The sequence below is a fragment of the Artemia sp. Qi Xiang Cuo genome, chromosome 21, assembly GCF_049724085.1.
Source record: "Artemia sp. Qi Xiang Cuo chromosome 21, ASM4972408v1, whole genome shotgun sequence".
NCBI lineage: Eukaryota > Metazoa > Arthropoda > Branchiopoda > Anostraca > Artemiidae > Artemia > Artemia sp. Qi Xiang Cuo.
The window spans coordinates 45,852,998-45,874,248 of record NC_142814.1 but is presented as its reverse complement, the minus strand read 5'-3'; the positions used below and the strand labels follow the sequence as shown (position 1 = coordinate 45,874,248).

General features: G+C 33.2%; 2 protein-coding genes across 2 annotated transcripts in view; both read right to left on the bottom strand.

The window, feature by feature from the left end:
- Tim23 (translocase of inner mitochondrial membrane 23) overlaps positions 1–21,251 on the bottom strand; it is a 294,534-nt gene that overhangs the window by 62,784 nt on the left and 210,499 nt on the right. The window lies entirely within an intron of this gene.
- LOC148939629 (uncharacterized) overlaps positions 9,386–21,251 on the bottom strand; it is a 47,558-nt gene continuing 35,692 nt past the window's right edge. Inside the window, exon 3 of the mRNA XM_089106548.1 lies at positions 9,386–10,390. Within this exon, the coding sequence (XP_088962674.1) occupies positions 9,425–10,390 (966 nt within the window). The 3' untranslated portion in view covers positions 9,386–9,424. The remainder of the gene's footprint in view (positions 10,391–21,251) is intronic.

Below are 21,251 nucleotides of genomic sequence, written 5' to 3'. Positions count from 1 at the left end.
TTATTTTTAGCAGTTTATTTCTAATTTATTTAATCTAAATTACATATTTGGAATATTTAAGTAGTGTTTATTTGTGGTTTACAGTGTCACAGTTACATTTTCTTAATTTTTCAAAGTTCATTTTGAATTTTTTTCGTTGAAATGCAAGAGTTGGAATATTTCAGTAGTGTTTTGTCGTGGTTTACATTGTCACAGTTACATTTCTTGATTTTTCAAAGTTCATTTTGAATTTCTTTCGTTGAAATGCAAGAGTTGGAATATTTCAGTAGTGTTTGGTAGTGGTTTACCTTGTCACAGTTAATTTTTATTGATTTGTCAATGTTGATTTGAGTGTTTGTCGTTGAAATGAAAGTGTTGGACTATATAAGTTGTTTTTGGTTGTAGTTTACCATGTCACATGAACATTGTATTGATTTTTTAAAGTTAATTTTGAATTTATTTCGTTTACATGCAAGAGTTTGAATATTTCAGTAGTGGTTGGTTGTGCTTTACCTTGTCACAGTTACAATTTCGTGATTTTTCAAAGTTGATTTCGAATTTCTTTCGTTTAAATGCAAGAGTTGTAATATTTCAGTTGTGTTCGGTTGTTGATTACCCTTTCATAGTTACACTTTACGGATTTTTCAATGTTAATTTAGAATATATTTAGTTGAAATGCAAGAGATGGAATATTTCAGTAGTGTTTGTTTTTGGTTTACCGTGTCACAGTAACATTTTCTTGATTTTTCAAAGTTCATTTTGAATTTTATACGTTGAAATGCAAGAGTTGGAATATTTCAGTAGTGTTTGGTTGTGGTTTACCTTGTCGCAGTTACATTTTCTTGATTTTTCAAAGTTCATTTGAATTTCTTTCATTGAAATGCAAGAGTTGGAATATTTCAATAGTGTTTGGATGTGTTTTACCTTGTCACAGTTACATTTTCTTGATTTTTTAAAGTTCATTTTGAATTTATTTCATTGAAATGAAAGAGTTGGAATATTTCAGTAGTGTGTGTTTGTGTATTAACGTGTCACAGTTACATTTTCTTGATTTTTCAAAGTTCATTTTGAATTTCTTTCGTTGAAATGCAAGAGTTGGAATATTTCAGTAGTGTGTTGTTGTAGTTTACCTTGTCACAGTTACATTAACTTAATTTTTCAAACTTCATTATGAATTTCTTTCCTTGAAATGCAAGAGTTGGAATATTTCAGTAGTGTTTCGTTGTGGTTTACCTTGTCACAGTTACATTTTCTTGATCTTTCAAAGTTTATTTTGAATTTCTTTCGTTTAAATGCAAGAGTTGGACTATTTCAGTAGTGTTTTGTCGTGGTTTACCACGTCACACTTAAATTCTCTTGATTTTTCATAGTTCATTTTGAATTTCTTTCGTTGAAATGCAAGAGTTGGAATATTTCAGTAGTGTTCTGTTATGGTTGACCTTTTGACACTTACATTGTCTTATTTTTTCAAAGATCATTTTGAATTTCTTTCTTTCAAAAGCATGAGATGGAATATTTCAGTAGTGTTTCGCTCTGATTGACCGTGTCACAGTTGATGTTTACTGATTTTTTAATTTTCATATTTTATTTATTTAGATGAAATGCAAGAGTTGGAATATTTCAGTAGTGTTTTGTTCTGGTTTTCGTTGTCACATTTAATTTTTCTTAATTTTTCAATGTTAATTTTTTAATTATTTAGTTGAAACAAATGAGTTGAGATATTTCAGTAGTGTTTGGTTGTGGTTTACCTTACCAAAGTTACATTTTCTTGATTTTTCGAAGATCATTTTTAATTTCTCTCGTTGAAATGCAAGAGTTGAACTATTTCAGTAGTGTTTGGTTGTGGTTTACCTTATCACAGTTACATTTTCTTGATTTTTCAAAGATCATTTTGAATTTCGTTGGTTGAAATGCAAGAGTTGGAATATTGCAGTAGTGTTTGGTTGTGGTGTACCTTGTCACAGTTACATTTTCTTGATTTTTCAAATTTCATTTTGAATTTCTTTAGTTGAAATGCAAGAGTTGGATTATTTCAGTAGTGTTTGGTTGTGGTTTACCTTGTCACAGTTACATTTTCTTGATTTTTCAAAGTTTCACTTTGAATTTCTTTCGTTGAAAAGAAAGAGTTAGAATATTTCAGTAGTGTTTGGTTTTGGTTTACCTTGTCACATTTAGACTTTCTGTATTTTTCAAAATTTATTTTGAATTTCTTTTGTTGAAATGCAAGATTTGGAATATTTCATTAGTGTTTACATGTGGTTTACCTTGTCACCGTTAAATTATCTAGATTTTTAAAAGTTCATTTGAATTTCTTTCCTTGAAATGCGAGAGTTGGAATATTTCAGTCGTGTTTGGCTGTGGTTTACCTTGTCACAGTTACATTTTCTTGATTTTTCAAAGTTGATTTGAATTTCTTTCGTTGAAATGCAAGAGTTGGAATATTTCAGTAGTGTTTCGTTGTTGTCGGTATATACATATATACCTATTATGTACTCTATATTTCTTTGGGACTGTTTGTGAAATTGTTCTGAGTCGTGCGTGACTCAGGTCTTCTCTGTTTCTGGACTTGGTAAATAAAATACTATTTTGTAAAATGGCGGATTTTTTGCGTTCCTAGTAGCCATAGACGTATTATCAAACAGTTCGTGGTAACGAACTGAAAGTAAGGAGCGACCCTGCTCAATAGTAACAGAAACTCTAAAAGACGGAATTTTTATATCAGGGATGCGTGTTTATTTGTTTGATCGTTTGTTGTTTTTTTTGTTTTTTTTTCCCAGGGGTGATCGTATCGATCCAGTAGTCCTAGAATATCGGGAGAGGGCTCATTCGAACGGAATTTAAAAGTTCTAGTGTCCCTTTTAAGTGACCAAAAAAATTGGAGGGCAACTAGGCCCCCTCTCACGCTCATTTTTTCCCGAAGTCCCCCAAATTTTAAGGATCAGAATTTCGAGATAGCCATTTTGTTCAGCATAGTCGAAAATCTAATTAATATGTCTTTGAGGATGACTTAATCCCCCAAAGTTCCCGGGGGAAGGGCTAGAAGTTATAAACTGTGCCCATTATTTACATATAGTATGGGTTATTGGGATATATACAGGTGTTTTCAGGGGGATTTTTTTTCTAGTGGGGGGTCGGAATAGGGGTTACGGGGGAGGATCTTTCCATGGAGGATATTTCCTTGGGGGAAGGAACACATATTTCCCAGCATTTTTTAACAAACGATCAGAAATTAAATAAAAAAACAAGTTTTTTTCAACTAAAAATAAGGAGCAACATTAAAACTTAAAACGAAAAGAAATTATTACGTATATGAGAAGGTTCGCCCCCTAGTCAATACCTTGCTCTTTACACTAAAGTTTTTTAGTACTTTCAAAAAGCTATCTATTCTAATTAACCGGCCTTTGTGATTCAGGTGTTTGTGATTCGAACAAAATTCGAACTTTAGCGTAAAGAGCAAGGTATTGACTAGGGAGCGAACTCCCTAATATACGCAATAAAAACATACGAATATAAAATTGGTTACGTAAGTTAATTCGCAAGTTACGTCAGAACAAAATTTCGAGAAAGCCAATTAGCCAAAAGAAGGAAAATTAATATGCGAATTTCGTTTCAATTATTCATGTACGGTGAGCCAAATTCAAAGCTGCATTAATTCAAAAACGATCAGAAATTAATTAAGAAAAAACAATTTGTTTTAACTGAAAGTAAGAAGCCACATTAAAACATAAAACGACCAGGAATTATTCCGTATATGGAAGGGGCTGTCCCCTCCTCAACGCCTCGCTCTTTACGCTAAAGTTTGACTCTGTCTCACAACTTTATTTTTTAAAACAATAAAAAACTTTAACGTAAAGAGTGAGGCATTGAGGAGGGGACAGCCCCTTTTATATACGGAATAATTTCTGTTCGTTTAAAGTTTTAATGTCGCTCCTTACTTTAAATTAAAAACAACTTTTTTTTTAGTTAATTATTCGTAGAAGCCAGACCGTGTGGGATTTTGAAAGTTCCTTGTGCTTTTTTTTCTTTGCTGCCAGTCAATATTTTAAATTTGAAATTTGATTTCGTTCAAAATGATTATTTAATGAATTTTGTTTCTCGAATTGTGTTGAAATTTAGCTTCTTAAATTTTGAAAAAATCGGAGTGGGAATTTCCGACCAGTATTTTTAAACGGGCAATTCAAAGAATTGATAAAGATCTTGAAGAACAATTCTTAATCTCAAACACCAAAGATCATAACAAAACGAGAATATGAAAAAGGAAAACATTTTTTAATAAGACAGTTAAAAAGAAATTGTACCGCCAATCAAAAACCAAATATTTTGACTTCACAAACGAAAGACTTCAGCAGGGGGGGGCTTATCTTGAACCAACTTTCAAAAAAGTGAGAAAACATGACAAATGTAACAAATAAGAGCAATACATGAAAAACCTGAGCATTAAAAGAAATACTCAGGCCAATCAATTGGTGTCAGTTCAAGAAAATTTACGATGAAGGAGGTGAATTTACTGCTGGACATCCAGAGGGAGTGAAAATTTGTTGTTTTTTTAATTTTTCTTTGAAAATTCCAGGGCAGTGTCATAAGCGACCAATTTTCAGGTGGGCAAGCCCGTATTATATCAACTGCACCGCATGCAATTTTTATTAAGTGCCATCCTCATAGACTCATCCTTGTCTTGGGTGATTCCATTCAGAACTTGAGATGAATGGCTTCTTTTTTTTCTCCACTCTTTAAGAGCCATATTGCTTAATCGCGAACAGTAGTACACCCTACCAACCGATTTTTAATGTTCAGAAAGCTTTTGGCATAACTGGTCTTCAGCTGGAGAAATCATCTACTAAAAGATAGGCACACTGGAATACATCGGTAAACAAAGTACTGAATAGATACAACTGTATTTTGGCCGTTTTATCAAGTACCAGAAACATCTAGTAACGGGGAATCTGCAGCTCAGGCCTACAGACTCATAACCATACGTCAGACATTTGAATTTATATTCATACTCAATCTAGTGAACGAAAAATTTTTGCCACTAACTCTGTGTAAGCAGCTAGTTAGACCTAGTTTTCTCTAGTAGCTACTGGTCTTATTGGAGGTACGCGAGATAAAATTATAGACATGCGAACTGATGATGGTTTTGATGAAACTTTTCATAAAGCAAAATAATTTTCTTGTGAGTGCAGTCTCGCTGAAGACTTTTTGCAAAATTCTCAGAATTATTATTCTTCATGCTAAAGACCAAAGCGTGCACGGCAAGTAAATTGCTGCTTATGTGAGTTTGTAACTATGTCGATTTTGGGAAAAAGCAATCTTGCTGACGTGAAAAATAAACTAAAATGCTTTCAAAAGGATAATTTTCTTGTGGCAGACAGATTGTGCTCCAAGTTTGAAAGTCGCTTTGTGAATGCTCCCTGCACTTCACCAATACTAGTCGACTAGCTAGTGTAGCATTGCATTACAAAGAAGCTTACATTGACGAAACTCTGTTGGCCTCGCAAATGGATGTTGTGAGAAAATGCACACTCATTAGCTAATACTAATACGCCAAAAGATTTCTTTGACTTTTGCGATTGTCTGACGGCAATGTCAACAGCATATTCCAAAGTTCTTAATATTTTTCAAATCTTCCTTATTGTGCTTATGACAATGGCTAGTAATGAGAGATTTTTTCGACGCTGAGCCTGAATAAAGTCTATTTAAGATCGACTTCAATGCTATGGTTAAGAAAAATTTTTAAATATATAAAATTATTGTATAAAATTAAAGAATATAAAATATATGGCTAGAAAAATGTTTTTAGAAAAATGAGACCTTCTTGGTTCTCAGTGTTACAATAAAACTGTGAATTACTTTCCAAGTTAAGTTCTCTGTGTATTCATTAAACATTTTTAAATTGCTTCTTACTATTATTAGTCGATTTTGGGAGAGACCTGTGCTAACCACTATGAAGAATTATTTTTCTTCAACAATTGTGAGCTGACCAATTAAGGGGGCCCATAGAGGCTGCTTAGCCCCCCCCTTAGTTCAAAATGAAATGACGCCACTGGGCAAGGAAGATTTTTAAATTTTTGCAAAAGCAGAAGAAGAGGGGGAGGAAATATCCTTTGATATTTTAACCATCAACATTAATTCTAATTTCAGGATTTTTTAAAGCATTTTTGAGACCTCGTTGACTAATAACAAAATGCAACTTTAATAATGTTCTTTATGTGTTTCTTCTTAAATTTTGATTTATCAAGTACCCCATTAAATACTTTTGTGCCATACAGCTCCCTTCGAAAATGATTTCTTTTTTGATTTCCAGGTAAATGTTTTTCACATTTTAATCGAAAGGCTGATTAGTGATGTTCATTCTGCAAAACTTGGCTGTTCTGAGCTAAATTTCTTTTATATGACGGATTCGTTTCTGATGGAATTTCTTTTACTGTTTTTTCTTTTGATCTAGGGATGGAGTAGCTGACCCCTTTGACCATGCATAATCAAAATTTACATAAAGGGTAATTAAAACGTCATATAAGATTACTATTTGATATAAGTCAAACTATTCCAAGTTTCCCCCACCCCGTTTTTTTAATTGGAGTTCTTTAAGTTAGAGCGCCAGATAAATTCTATTGCTAAGACTTAAAAATTGAATTGGAATGTTTGGTTTGCAAAACTGAGTGGCTTCTGAGCTATGTTTCTCAGGCTTTCGTAGGTGTGCTGTTTGAGGGGTCCATTAATCCCCCCTCCCCCTAAGTATTATTTTCTGCAGAAAATCCTCCTCGGAGAATCCTTTCTCTGTCTCAAGGAAAATTCTCTCAAACGCAAAATTGAGCAGAGACAGCCACAGAGATAATAAAAAAAGGTGCATCAAATGTCGATCAGACGTCCTAGGGGGTAATAGTGGGACGCCCTAGGGGGTAATAGTGGGGCCCAGTATCAAAATAGTCATAGGACAGGTGCTGGTTGGTTTCCAATCCCTTTTAACTCACAAAAAAGAACTAGAAATCTCGAGATATAATTTTTAAAGCTACTGAAATACTCAATGGAAGGGCAGGCGTAATTTAAAATCCTTTTATGGGGTACTTGAAAAAGACGAATCTAAGAAGCCAACATGAAGAGCAGTATGGAAGTTAAAATTTAGAAATGAATCCAAAATTATTTAAAAAACTTCAAGGTCCTCTTAAATTGGACTTAATGCCTGTTGATGAAGATAATTGGATGATTTATTGGTCGTTTATCTTAAACATAATTCTATATGACCTAAATTTAAAAAAAGAAAAAACTCAGATGGTGATGGTGATGTTTATTAGAAAGAAAAACCTCGCATGATTTATGACTACCCATTACATAAGCTTTGCAGTTCATGAACTCAGGAGACACCAATTGCCTCCCATGGTTTTGATTTTTTGTTTTTTGTATTTTCACTATAAAAATAGTAACAAAATTACCCCCTCTGCCCTATATTTTAAAAAGCACCACTTGCTTGTAATCATTAAATTGTCCAGCCCCCCTCTATTTTCGTGGATTTTTGCAATTGTATGGGTATTTTATCCGATCCACAGCTCTAAAGGACCTTAAAAAAAAAAACTCCGGAAAAACTTCGAATTACCCTCTATGTAAACATTTGACTCTACGGGCTTAAGGACACACACACACTCACACACACACACACACACACACACACACACACACACACACACACACACACACACACACACACACACACACACACACACACACACACACACACACACACACACACACACACACACACACACACACACACACACACACACACACACACACACACACACACACACACACACACACACACACACACACACACACACACACACACACACACACACACACACACACACACACACACACACACACACACACACACACACACACACACACACACACACACACACACACACACACACACACACACACACACACACACACACACACACACACACACACACACACACACACACACACATATATATATATATATATATATCACACACACACACACACACACACACACACACACACACACACACACACACACACACACACACACACACACACACACACATACACACACACACACACACACACACACACACACACACACACACACACACACACATATATATATATATATATATATATATATTGCGATTGCTTGTGACTGCGAGAATTTCTGGCTATTACTACTACTGCCACTACCACTGCGATTCTGCTATGACTGCGGCCGCTACTGCTGCATCTAGTGCCACTGAAAGTGCTACTACTAATGCTATTAAACTGAACCAAAATAGTTGAAATAGATTCAGGTAGTCAAAATGGCAAGGATACAATATCCCATGAACGGAACACTGCATTAAGATGAAAACACGAAGGAAAGTTGAAGGGGGCTGTAAAACCAAACCAAAACACTCGATGTGTATCCAGGCTGTCTGAAGAATGTCTGTCGAGTACCCCAGGAATAGTTAATAATATTGCGTGCGAAAATAAAATACATTTTATACGTATTATCTTGTATAACGTTAATGAATGCAAAATTGCTGAGACTTTTAGGAATGAATATCAGCGTGTATAAATTTATCAGTCGGTATTTCATTAGTTCTTTTCCACTACCATGGTTATTACGGCAATTTTTTTTTATTTATTTATTTAATTTTTTTTTTTTGATGGTACGATAAAGAAAAACGAAGGACCTGAGATAAAAAAAATTTCAGGCATGCATAAATGGCATTCAAGTCTTTAAAACGCGTAGGGGAAATCACCCTTACTCTGTTTGTGGTAGTTTCAAATCAATCTATGCGTGATTTGGTTATGTATTATACTCGTAATTTCTTTTCATTTGGATTTCATTTGCTTATTGATAGTTCGTTTTACCTTTGAATGACTATTTTACTTTATTTTTTCTTGTCTCAGGGCTAATGTTGGTCTTACTTTTCTCTGAAAAACTTCTTTGATGGAGAAATTTTTTTTTTTTTTTTTTATGTTAATATGTGAATTTGAATTGGTTTAGTATTTGAATTGGCGTTTTGTAAATTTTAGCAGCCTTACCTTTAGGTCATTAAGATTTTTTTTCACTTCTTAATGGATAAATTTGAACATTTCCTACTGATTAAGATAACAACCTTGAAAAATTGAATTCAATACAATGCAGGACCATGATGTCGTGAATGGCGCAAAAGGGCGGTAAAGCGTCCCCCTTGAATGGTTCCATCCCTTAAACATAACACTAAACCTTAGGATTTATTATCTAATGAGCTATCTCCCAGATCGCTTTGATCATCATTCCATTGTATTAAGCTGAAAAATAGTACAAGCAATGCTCTTTACTAAGTCTCAAAGTTACGTAAAGTATGATAACAATCTCTTTTCTGAAAGGTTAAACAAACTGTCACCCCAATTGCAATATATTCAAAGAAAACATACAATATCAAACAAATAAGTTGTCTTCGTAGTTCAATTCGTTTATTTCCTTCTTAATGGTTTTAATAACTTTTAACGTATTTGATTTTTCTGAAGCTTCTTCATCGACGAGAAAAACAGAAAACTGCTTTAAATTATCCGGCGAGGACTTCATGATCCCTTGAAACACTACAGGCAATTCTAGTTCTGTCTTCATTTTTTGAATGTTCATGTTCGGATGTATATGTTTTAAAATTATGAAATCAAAGTTCTTTTTTAATAAATTTTTTGAAAAAAGGAAACTAGACTTGGGTGATGGACATATATCACTAGTAGATCTGTAATTCGAACAATAATTACAGTACGAATTTGAATTCCAGTCAGCACAATTTCTAACTACACAATCCCGGGTAGTACTATAAGCAGAAGAACAAGTAATTGACACAGAGAAAAGTAGCAATTTGAACTGTGATCGAATATCAGCCATCTTATTCGCATGGATTAGATCTTTTTCACTTTCATTATATAATGCTATATTAATTCCGATCAATCCAGGCATGGACTCCACTTTTTTAAGGTGCTCCATCATTTCCACAAAATTATTCCTTGGGATATCAAGTATGATAGAAATATTGACAGAAAATGAAATATCCTGGATATCCCTGATGTTTTTAACCATAGTTTCTAAGCTACCGGTAGACTGAGGAATTTCGATTACTGCAACTCTCCCTCCTGCTGATTTGATGTTCCATAGTTGCCCGTATAGTTTTAATCTAGAAAATCTGAAATTGTCCAGGTTTATGTCCTCCGCCTTTCCAATTCGAGATCCTGATAGAAATATCCATTGACCATTGCGGCAGAATTTGCCGTCTACTATACCAACAAAGGATCCGCTACAGCCTATTCGTCGGTATGTATTTTCAAGACTGGTGTCAAAAGTCTTTAGTTCCTCTTCTATATCCGCCTTTTCAGCAGTTAGATTCTGCCTGAGCTCCTAGAAAAAAAGAAAACATAATTTTGAGCCATCTGTCTTGTTGCTATCAACCAGTTCCTGGTAAGTAACTGTAACTGTAAACAGTAACTGTAAGTAAGAAGCGATCCGGCTCAATAGTAACCGAAACTCTAAAATTGGAATTTTTATACCAATAGATGCATCAAAAGGATTAGATTTTAATGCTGATTTCAAATATATAAGTTTCGTCAAGTTTAATTCTACCCATCAAAAGTTACGTGCCTGAGAAAATTTGCCTGATTTTTGAAAAAAGGAGGACACACCCCCTAAAATTTATAGAACCTTAATGAAAATCACACCATCAGATTCAGCGCATCAGAGAACTCTACTGTAGAGGTTTCAAGCTCCTATCTGCAAAAATGTGGAATTTTGTATTTTTTGCCAGAAGAAAGATCACGGATGCGTGTTTATTTTTTTTTTTTTCCAAGGGGTGATTGTATCGACCTGGTGGTCCTATACTATCGTGGGAGGGCTCATTCGAACGGAAATTAAAAGTTCTAGTGCCCTTCTTAAGTGACCAAAAAATGGAGGGCAACTAGGCCCCCTCCCACGCTCATTTTTTCACAAAGTCACCCGATCAAAACTTTGAGATAGCCACTTTGTTCAGCATGGTTAAAATTATAATACCTATGTCTTTTATGATAGCTTACTCCCCCAAAGTCCCCGGAGGGAGGGCTGAAATGTATGAACTTTACCCATTGTTTACATATAGTATTGGTTATTGGAAAGTATACGGACGTTTTCAGGAGGGATTTCTTCTGGTTGTGGGGGGGGAGAGTTGGGGGTTATGTGGGAGGATCTTTCCGTGGAGGAAGTTTTGATGGGGTACGGGACATTGCTAGAAAGGGGGCACTAGATTCCCCAGCATTATATAAAAAACGATCAGAAATTAAATAAAAAAAAAGTTTTTCAACTGAAAGTAAGGAGCAACATCAAAACTTAAAACGAACAGAAATTATTACGTATATGATTGGGTTCATCCCCTAGTCAATACCTCGCTCTTTAAGTCAAAGATTTATTATTTACTTTCATCAGTGCTATTTATTCTAATTAACGGCCTTTGTGAATAAGTGGTCATTTTTAAAGAATTGGAACAACATTTGAACTTTAGCGTAAAGAGCGAGGTGTTGACTAGGGGGCGAACCCCCTAATATACGTATTAAAAATATATGAATATAGAAGTTCGTTACGTATGTTAATTCGTAAGTTACGTATATTTGTTACTAATAAAAACGTTCATAAATAAAATTAAACAACTTTTGAGAAAGCCATTTAACCAAATAAAAGTAAATTAATATGCAAATTTTGTTTTGATTATTCATGTACGGTGAGCCAAAATCAAAACCTGCATTAATTCAAAAACTTTCAAAAATTGAATTAAAAAAAATGTTTTTAACTAAAAGTAAGTAGCTACGTTAAAACTTAAAACGAACAGAAATTATTCCGTATATGAAAGGGGCTGTCCCCTCCTCAACGCCTCGCTCTGTATGCTAAAGTTTGACTTTCTCACAACTTTACTTTTTTTAAACAATAAAAAACTTTAGCGTAAAGAGCGAGACGTTGAGGAGGGGACAGGCCATTTCATATACGTAATAATTTCTTTTCGTTTTAAGTTTTAATGTCGCTCCTTACTTTCAGTTCAAAAAACTTTTTTTTTTATTTAATGTCAAGAATCATAACTACACGCCTATCAAAAGTTTTAATGCCATGTTCTGCATAATATGTAACCGATAAAGCCTCGCTAAAGACATACTAAAAAAATAATAAAGATATACTGAAGCCACTAAAAGCTTGAAAAGACTATTCTGTTTCTTTGCAATGATGTCAAAAGCAATAAATGTATGTTGATCAAGAATTGCAGAACAACACTGTTCATAATTCCATCCTAACATCTCATATTCTCTACAGTTTTCTATTTCCGAAAGTGCTAATGCAAATAGACAAAAGTAAGAGCTGGTACACCTTTTTTTATTTATAAAATATTTTCTTAGACTCCCTCATTGGAATGAAAATTTAGATTATCCGGAAATACAGATCAGCAATCAGGAAGACCAGATCAGCAATTCAACCAGAAAATTCAGTCACATCACTGGTGGCCAGTCAAATGCTCGTACAAAAGTTGTCTTCTGTTGTAAATGTTCTTTTTTCTCTGTTTTTATTAAGTTCTTATTTGTCTTGTGTTTATATAGTGTTGTTAACATTTGAGTGTTTTCTTTTATTTAAATATGTGGTTTTCGCTCCACCTATGCTGCAACGTACACTTGAGGAGTTAACAATTAGATCCATTCATTAAATCATAATAGTTAACTGTTAAAGGCGTACTAAAGACACTTTAGGTCTCTTTATAGTAGATTGTTAACTTGAATTTTTCCTCCCTGGAAAATATTTTCGAGGAAAATCCCCCCCCCAAAAAAAAACACCCAGGGAAATACACCCAGAGCTTTCCCAATAGGCAAAGCTCGTATAATAGGAACAATCTCAGTTGCCCAATTGCCTGAAAATCCTGCGGACCTGGTCAGTCATAAATCTTCGAAAAAATTTTATTTGGGGTCTCCCATTGCCTTCAAATTGCTCATAGAACTGATAGAATTACCCTTACTCCATGCTTATCTACCTTAGTTCTGCCCTTGGATGGATAGATGATAGACTATCTATCAACAAGTGAAATGACATCATTTTTATACAATTCTGAAAAAAGGGTTATGTGAGCTTTTCCTCTCACTCAAACTATCTATCTTGGCTTTTTCCGCGAGGGGGGGGGGAGGGATGAATTTTCCAGTGGTAAACGCCAAGGGCGGATCCAGGATTTTTTTTTCGGGGGGGGGGTTTACTAACTTTTGACTCAGTTTTTGACTAATTTTACCGATTTTTACCTAGGTTTTACTAATTGTCGACTTATTTTCGACTCGGTCAAAAACTTCGGGGGGGGGGGGGTCAAACAGGGTAACCCTCCCCCCCCTGGATACGGCCTTGGTAAACGCATAGATTCTTTTATTTGTTATTTATACTTTGTTTTCCTCATTCCTTTATCACCAGGAAGATCGTTTTGAACCATGGATTGTAGAATATTGCGGCAAGAGAAACCATTCAAATGGAATGATTATGTTCTAGTTGACTGCCCTTTTTAAGCATAATAAAAAAGTTTATTTTTAACTGAAAGTAAGGAGCAAATTTGAAACTCAAAACGAACAGAAATCCTTCCGTATATGAAGGATTGCCCCCTCCTCAATACTTTTCTATTTACACTAAAGCTGTTAGCACTTATAAAAAAGCTCCTTCTTTAATTAAACGGCCCCTGTGTTTCAGTAGCAGTTCTTAAAAATCAGGACAAGCTGTCAAACTTTAGAAGAGGTACACAGCAAGGTACTGGGGAGGGGAAAAACCTTCATATACGGAATAATTTTTGTTCGTTTTGAGTTTTAGTGTTGCTCCTTACTTTCATTTGAAAAAGCTTATTTTTGTATTTAATTTCTGATGATTTTCAAATAATGCAGATACATCTGGCTCACCCTCCAGGACATATACCCCCCTCCTCTCAATAGAAACTATTTGGTGGATATTTCATCCCTAGTAAATTGCAACCCCCCTCCCAACAAATTCCCTCCAGACAGTTTCATCTCTGTTGAAAATCCTCCCCCTCAATATTTATTGCGGACAATTCAGCCAGAAAATTTCTCATTAGTATACTTTAATTTGAAAATGACTTTAATTTTAAATCGATTTTTCGATCTTTCCAGAAATGCCCCCTTCCTTGGAACTTTTTGCCGGAAATCAAAACACGCAGAAAATGGCCCCCGGATAATTCCCCCGGAACATCTCCACATGCAAAATTGAGCTGGCAAAGAGAATGTAAGACAATTAAAAAAAATTTGTATAGGAATTCTGTCAAATCCCCCCAGTGTAAAATTTCCCCTGGAAAATCACCCCAGATATATCCCTCCCCAAGGAATATTCTCCCTTTGGAAATCCACCCGAAGCAAGAAATCCCCCCGAAAAACGTCTGTATACTTCCTAATAAGAAATATAACTTACATACATCTCCCTACGGACTATGGGGGGGGATCATTTTACCCTTAAAGACATAGTTATTTGATCTTTCATCTATACTGAACAAAATGGCTATATCTAAATTTTGATAAGATAACTTTGGAGAAAAATGGGGCGTAGGAGGGGGGAAGCTGCCCTCCAATCTTTTTGGTCACTTAAAAAAGGGCGTTAGAACTTTTAGTTTCTAGGACCTTCTTCTGATCTTCTAGGACCATTATTTCGTTACGATCACTTCAGAGAAAAAAAACACACATATTTGAATTTTAGGGGGTGTTTCCCCCATCCCAAATTAAAAAATCGGACAAATATTCTCTTGCACTTAGCTTTTGATAGGTAGCACTAAACTTGACTAATCTTAATATTTGGAATCAGTATAACAAGCTGATTCTTCTGATGTATCTACTTATATCAAAAATTCCATGTTCTAGAGTTTCAGTTACTATTGAGCCGAGTCGCTCCTTATTTACAATTCGTTACCACGAATTGTTTGATTAAGTTATAACCAATGTTTTACAAAAGTGTGATTAAAGAAAAATAAAAAGCAATATTAAAACGTAAACCAATTAGAAAAAAATTTGTATGATAATTCAAACCTAAAACGAACAAAAATTACACTGAATTGATAAATAAAATCAATAAAAAACAGAAGCTAAAATCAGTAATCAACTTAAATTGAAAATTAACAAAAATTACCACAAATTAAAATGATGCTACCGTTCTGTAAGGCTCCTTAATGCCTAGAGTGCCATTTACTGATAATGATATAAATTTTGATAGGCATTTTTTTATTCGTCATAAAACAAATAATCAATTAATCAAAATGCTAAATAAGTTTACAAATTTTAGATCTAGTTTATCCGGTTTAAAGAACACTTTTTTTGTTGAAGCCTTGTTGTATTCTTCGTGAAAATGATCTTCTGATCTACTTGTAACTTGTGACGGGCAGATCATAAGCATTCTGCAATTTTATTTTAGTGACTTGTGGCACCTGGCTTACATGGCTCCAGAAAGTTTAGATAACATGTTGTCTCACTTTTTTCTCCTTTGATTCTGCGTCATTCAAAAGTAAATAAACGTTTTAAAGTGTAAATAAAAGTTCAAATAAAAGTTTTTAAGTGTAAATAAAAGTTTAAATAAAAGTTTAAAAGTGTAAATAAAAGTTTAAATAAAAGTTTTAAAGTGTAAATAAAAGTTCAAATAAAAATTATAAAGTGTAAATAAAAGTTCAACTAAAAGTTTTAAAGTGTAAATAAAAGTTTAAATAAAAGTTTTAAAGTGTAAATAAAAGTTCAAATAAAAGTTTTAAAGTGTAAATAAAAGTTTTAAAGTGTAAATAAAAGTTCAAATAAAAGTTTTAAAGTGTAAATAAAAGTTCAAATAAAAATTATAAAGTGTAAATAAAAGTTCAACTAAAAGTTTTAAAGTGTAAATAAAAGTTTTAAAGTGTAAATAAAAGTTCAAATAAAAATTTTAAAGTGTAAATAAAAGTTCAAATAAAAGTTTTAAAGTGCAAATAAAAGTTCAAATAAAAGTTTTAAAGTGTAAATAAAAATTCCAATAAAAGTTTTAAAGTGTAAATAAAAGTTCAAATAAAAGTTTTAAAGTGTAAGTTTGTAAACTTAGTGTTCGAAGTGACCGGGAAAAAAGGAAATATAGGAGACATTTTCTTTTTTACTAAGGGAGGAAAACTGCTTAAACTTGGACGGTGTTATTTTACTTCGTTGCATAAAATATTTATAATAAAATACATATAGTAAAGTAGATATTAGTAAAGTGCCTGAACTAAAGTACATTTCAACGTCATATTTAGCACATTTTAACTTAACATATTTAATAAAACTATTTAAGACCAGAAAGGAATGTTAACATCAACTAGCCTATAGTATTTTATAAATAGAACTTTAAGATTTTGCCCCATATAGCTACTTCTACATCCGAATAAAAGGTTGTATAAATTGAAAAATAATTTTTTTTTTCGAAGGAAAGAAATGGAAGGGTAATTTCTTTCAAAGTCCAAGAGATGATATAGCAGTTCTTTTAAGTATGGTTAGAGTAACACTAGAAAACTAAGAAATCCAGATATGGGTGGGTTTGAACTCGGTTTATGCAAGATTTGAGCATTATAGAGGCAAGTTAAATATAAATATTGAATATAAATTAATTTTTAATTGAATAGTTTTATTTATATGTATTAAATTCTTATGGATATGCATCCAGTTAAGAAAAAAACTCCGCCAGTAGAGGGAATCAACTCTTGGAAATTCAGGGGATGCTCTGAAGAAAACATCGATTCCCCGCTCTGTGTTGCTGAGGAGAATGGATTAGACCAATTTCTCCTGAAGTGCCACGAGCTATCTAAAATTAAGGTCGATTGACCGGAGGAAAATTATAATTAGCTACTATATGGTATTCTGTCATCAAGGGGGCCACAAACGATTGTTATGAAGGGAAAATTTTGTGTTGAAGGCGAAAGAGGTGAGACACAATGGTCACAATTACAGAACACTAGTGAAATATTCCAACTCTTGCATTTTAACGAAAGAAATCCAAAATGAACTTTGAAAAATCAAGAGAATGTAACTGCGAAAAGGTAAACCACGACAAAATACTACTGAAATATTCCAACTCTTGCATTTCAACGACAGAAATCCAAAATGAACTTTGAAAAAGCAAGAAAATGTAAGTTTGACAAGGTAAACCACGACAAACCCCTATTGAAATATTCCAAGTGTCCTAGTCGATTACGTCATTCTATGCCCATATATGGACTCCCTTCATAACCTCCTGATAGGGTTCTACCGATTATGTAATCAATTTCTCAGAAATCCAACTGTCCTAGTCGATTACGTCATTCTGTGCCCATATATGGAGTCCCGTCATGACCTTCTGATAGGGTTCTACCGATTATGTAATCAATTTCTCAGAAATCGATTTGTCCTAGTCGATTACGTCATGCTATGTCCATATATGGACTCCCGTCACGATCTCCTGATAGGGTTTTACCGATTCTGTAGTCAATTTCTCAGAAATCCATTTGTTCTAATCGATTGCATCATTCTATGCCCATAAATGGATTCCCGTCACGAGCTCCTGATAGGGTTCTACCGATTATGTAATCAATTTCTCGGGAATTCTCTCCCTTCGATTACGCAATCAATTTCTCGGAAATCCTCTTCCCCCGAGGGATTCTATGCCCGTATATGGAGTCCCTTCATGTGCTCATGAGGTTAGGTTAGGTTACGAAATAAATTTCTTGGAAATCCATTTTCCCTCCCGAGTCCTAGATCAATATATCTCTTCCCCACCTTCCCCTTAGAAACAACAAATTATTTGCCCTTTCTTGAATCAATAATTCCCCTTAGAAACAACAAATTAATTCCCCTTTCGTGAATCAATAATTCCCCTTAGAAACAACATATCAATTCCCCTTTCGTATATCAATAATTCCCCTTAGAAACAACAAATTAATTCCCCTTTCGTGACATATCAATCAACCTTGACATCATCTGTCAGACAATAATAAACTTCACCCGGAAACAATTCTCCTGGACGAGCACCAAAGACATTAATAAACTTCGCCCAGAAAAAATTCTGCTGGACGACCTCCAAAGAGATTGATAAACTTCGCCCCGGAAATAATTCTATTGGACGAACACCAAGTTCTCAGAAATGTGTTTTTCCTGGGGAGTCCATGCCCATATATGGTGTACTGTCACGAGCTCATGAGGCCTTTCTACTATAATTATGTTCTAGTTTACTGCCCTTTTTAAGTAAAATAAAAAAAGTTTTTTTTTACTGAAAGCAAGGAGCAAATTTAAAACTCAAAACGAACAGAAATTATTCCGTATATGAAGGGTTGCCCCCTCCTCAATACTTTGCTATTTACGCTAAATCTGTTAGCACTTATAAAAAAAACTCCTTCTTTAATTAAACAGCCCCTTTGTTTCAGTAGCCGTTCTTAAAAATAAGGACAAACAGTCAAACTTTAGCAGAGGTACACAGCAAGGTACTGAGGAGGATAAAAACCTTCATATACGGAATAATTTCTGTTCATTTTGAGTTTTAGTGTTGCTCCTTACTTTCAATTGAAAAAGCTTATTTTTTATTTAATTTCTGATGATTTTCAAATAATACAGATACATTTGGGTCACCCTCCATGAAATATACCCCCCCTCCTCTCAATAGAAACTTTTTGGAGGATATTTCATCCAAAGTAAATTGCAAACCCCCTCCCATCAAATTCCCTCCAGACATTTTCATCTCTGTTGAAAATCCTCCCCCACAATATTTATTGCGGACAATTCAGCCTGAAAAATTCTCATTAGTATACTTTAATTTGAAAATGACTTTGATTTTAAATCAATTTTTCGATCTTTCCAGAAATGCCCCCTTCCTTGGAACTTTTTGCCGGAAATCAAAACACGCAGAAAATGGCTCCCAGAACATTCCCCCAGAACATCTCCACATCCAACATTGAGTAGGCAAAGAGAATGTAAGAAAATTAAAATAAAATCGTATAGGAATTCTGTCAAATCCCCCCAGTGTAAAATTTCCCCTGGAAAATCACCCCGGATATTTACCTCCCCAAGGAATATTCTCCCTTTGGAAATACACCCCAAGCAAGAAATCCCCCCGAAAAACGTCCGTATACTTCCTAATAAAAATATAACTTACATACATCTCCCCACGGACTGTGAGGGGGGGGGTCATTTTACCCCTAAAGACATAGTTATTTGATCTTTCATCTATACTGAACAAAATGGCTATATCTAAATTTTGATCAGATAACTTTGGAGAAAAATGGGGCGTAGGAGGGGGGAAGCTGCCCTCCAACCTTTTTGGTCACTTAAAAAAGGGCGTTAGAACTTTTAGTTTCTAGGACTTTCTTCTGATCCTCTATAACCATTATTTCGTTACGATCACCTAAGAGAAAAAAACACACATATTTGAATTTTAGGGGGTGTTTCCCCCATCCCCAGTTAAAAAATGGGACAAATATTCTCTTGCACTTAGCTTTTGATAGGTAGCACTAAACTTGACTAATCTTATATATTTGTAATCAGCATAATAAGCTGATTTTTCTGATGTATCTACTTATATCAAAAATTCCATTTTCTAGAGTTTCAGTTACTATTGAGCCAAGTCGCTCCTTACTTACAATTCGTTACCACTAATTGTTTGATTAAGTTATAACCAATGTTTTCCAAAAATGTGATTAAAGAAAAATAAAAAGCAATATTAAAATGTAAACCAATTAGAAATAAATTTGTATGATAACGAACAAAAATTACACTGAATTGATAAATAAAATCAATAAAAAGAACAGAAGCTAAAATGAGTAATCAACTTAAATTGAAAATTAACAAAAATTACCACAAATTAAAATGATACTACCGTTCTGTAAGGCTCCTTAATGCCTAGAGTGCCATTTACTGATAATAATATACATTTTGATAGGCATTTTTTTATTCGTCATAAAACAAATAATCAATGAATCAAAATGCTAAATAAGTTTACAAATTTTAGATCTAGTTTATCCGGTTTAAAGAACACTTTTTTTGTTGAAGCCTTGTTGTATTCTTCGTGAAAATGATCTTGTTATCCACTTGTAACTTGTGACGGGCAGATCATAAGCATTCTGCAACTTTTATTTTAGTGACTTGTGGCACCTGGCTTACATGGCTCCAGAAAGTTTAGATAACATGTTGTCTCACTTTTTTCTCCTTTGATTCTGCGTTATTCTAAAGTAAATAAAGGTTTTAAAGTGTAAATACAAGTTCAAATAAAAGTTTTAAAGTGTAAATAAAAGTTCAATTAAAAGTTTTAAAGTGTAAATAAAAGTTCAAATAAAAGTTTTAAAGTGTAAATAAAAGTTCAAATAAAAGTTTTAAAGTGTAAATAAAAGTTCAAACAAAAGTTTTAAAGTGTAAATAAAAGTTCAAATAAAAGTTTTAAAGTGTAAATAAAAGTTCAAATAAAAGTTTTAAAGTGTAAATAAAAGTTAAAATAAAAGTTTTAAAGTGTAAATAAAAGTTAAAATAAAAGTTTTAAAGTGTAAATAAAAGTTCAAATAAAAGTTTTAAAGTGTAAATAAAAGTTCAAATAAAAGTTTTAAAGTGTAAATAAAAGTTTAAATAAAAGTTTTAAAGTGTAAATAAAAGTTTAAATAAAAGTTTTAAAGTGTAAATAAAAGTTAAAATAAAAGTTTTAAAGTGTAAATAAAAGTTTAAATAAATAATTTCTTAGACCACACTGCTTTTCTATTAAAAACAAAAAAAAATTTTAAACAAGAAAAACGGGTTTTAATTTTCTATGAAGAAGTGAAATACAAAACAATAAATTATACACAAAAGCTCTGAATATTTCGGCCCCACATCCGGGAGCCTTTCTCAACGGAAAAAAAATAAAATAAAAAAAATAAATAAAAAAAAAAAAAAAAAAAAACTTAACTTACATCACAATAAAACATACTAAACACATAAAGAGAAAGAAAAAAAACAAAAGAAACAAAACTCACATATTAAATACTCACATTCACTGCTTTATAGAAAATTAAAACCCGTTTTTCTTGTTTAAAATTTTTTTTTGTTTTTAAATAAAAGTTTTAAAGTGTAAATAAAAGTTCAAATAAAAGTTTTAAAGTGTAAATAAAAGTTCAAATAAAAGTTTTAAAGTGTAAATAAAAGTTCAAATAAAAGTTTTAAAGTGTAAATAAAAGTTCAAATAAAAGTTTTAAAGTGTAAATAAAAGTTCAAATAAAAATTTTAAAGTGTAAATAAAAGTTCAAATAAAAGTT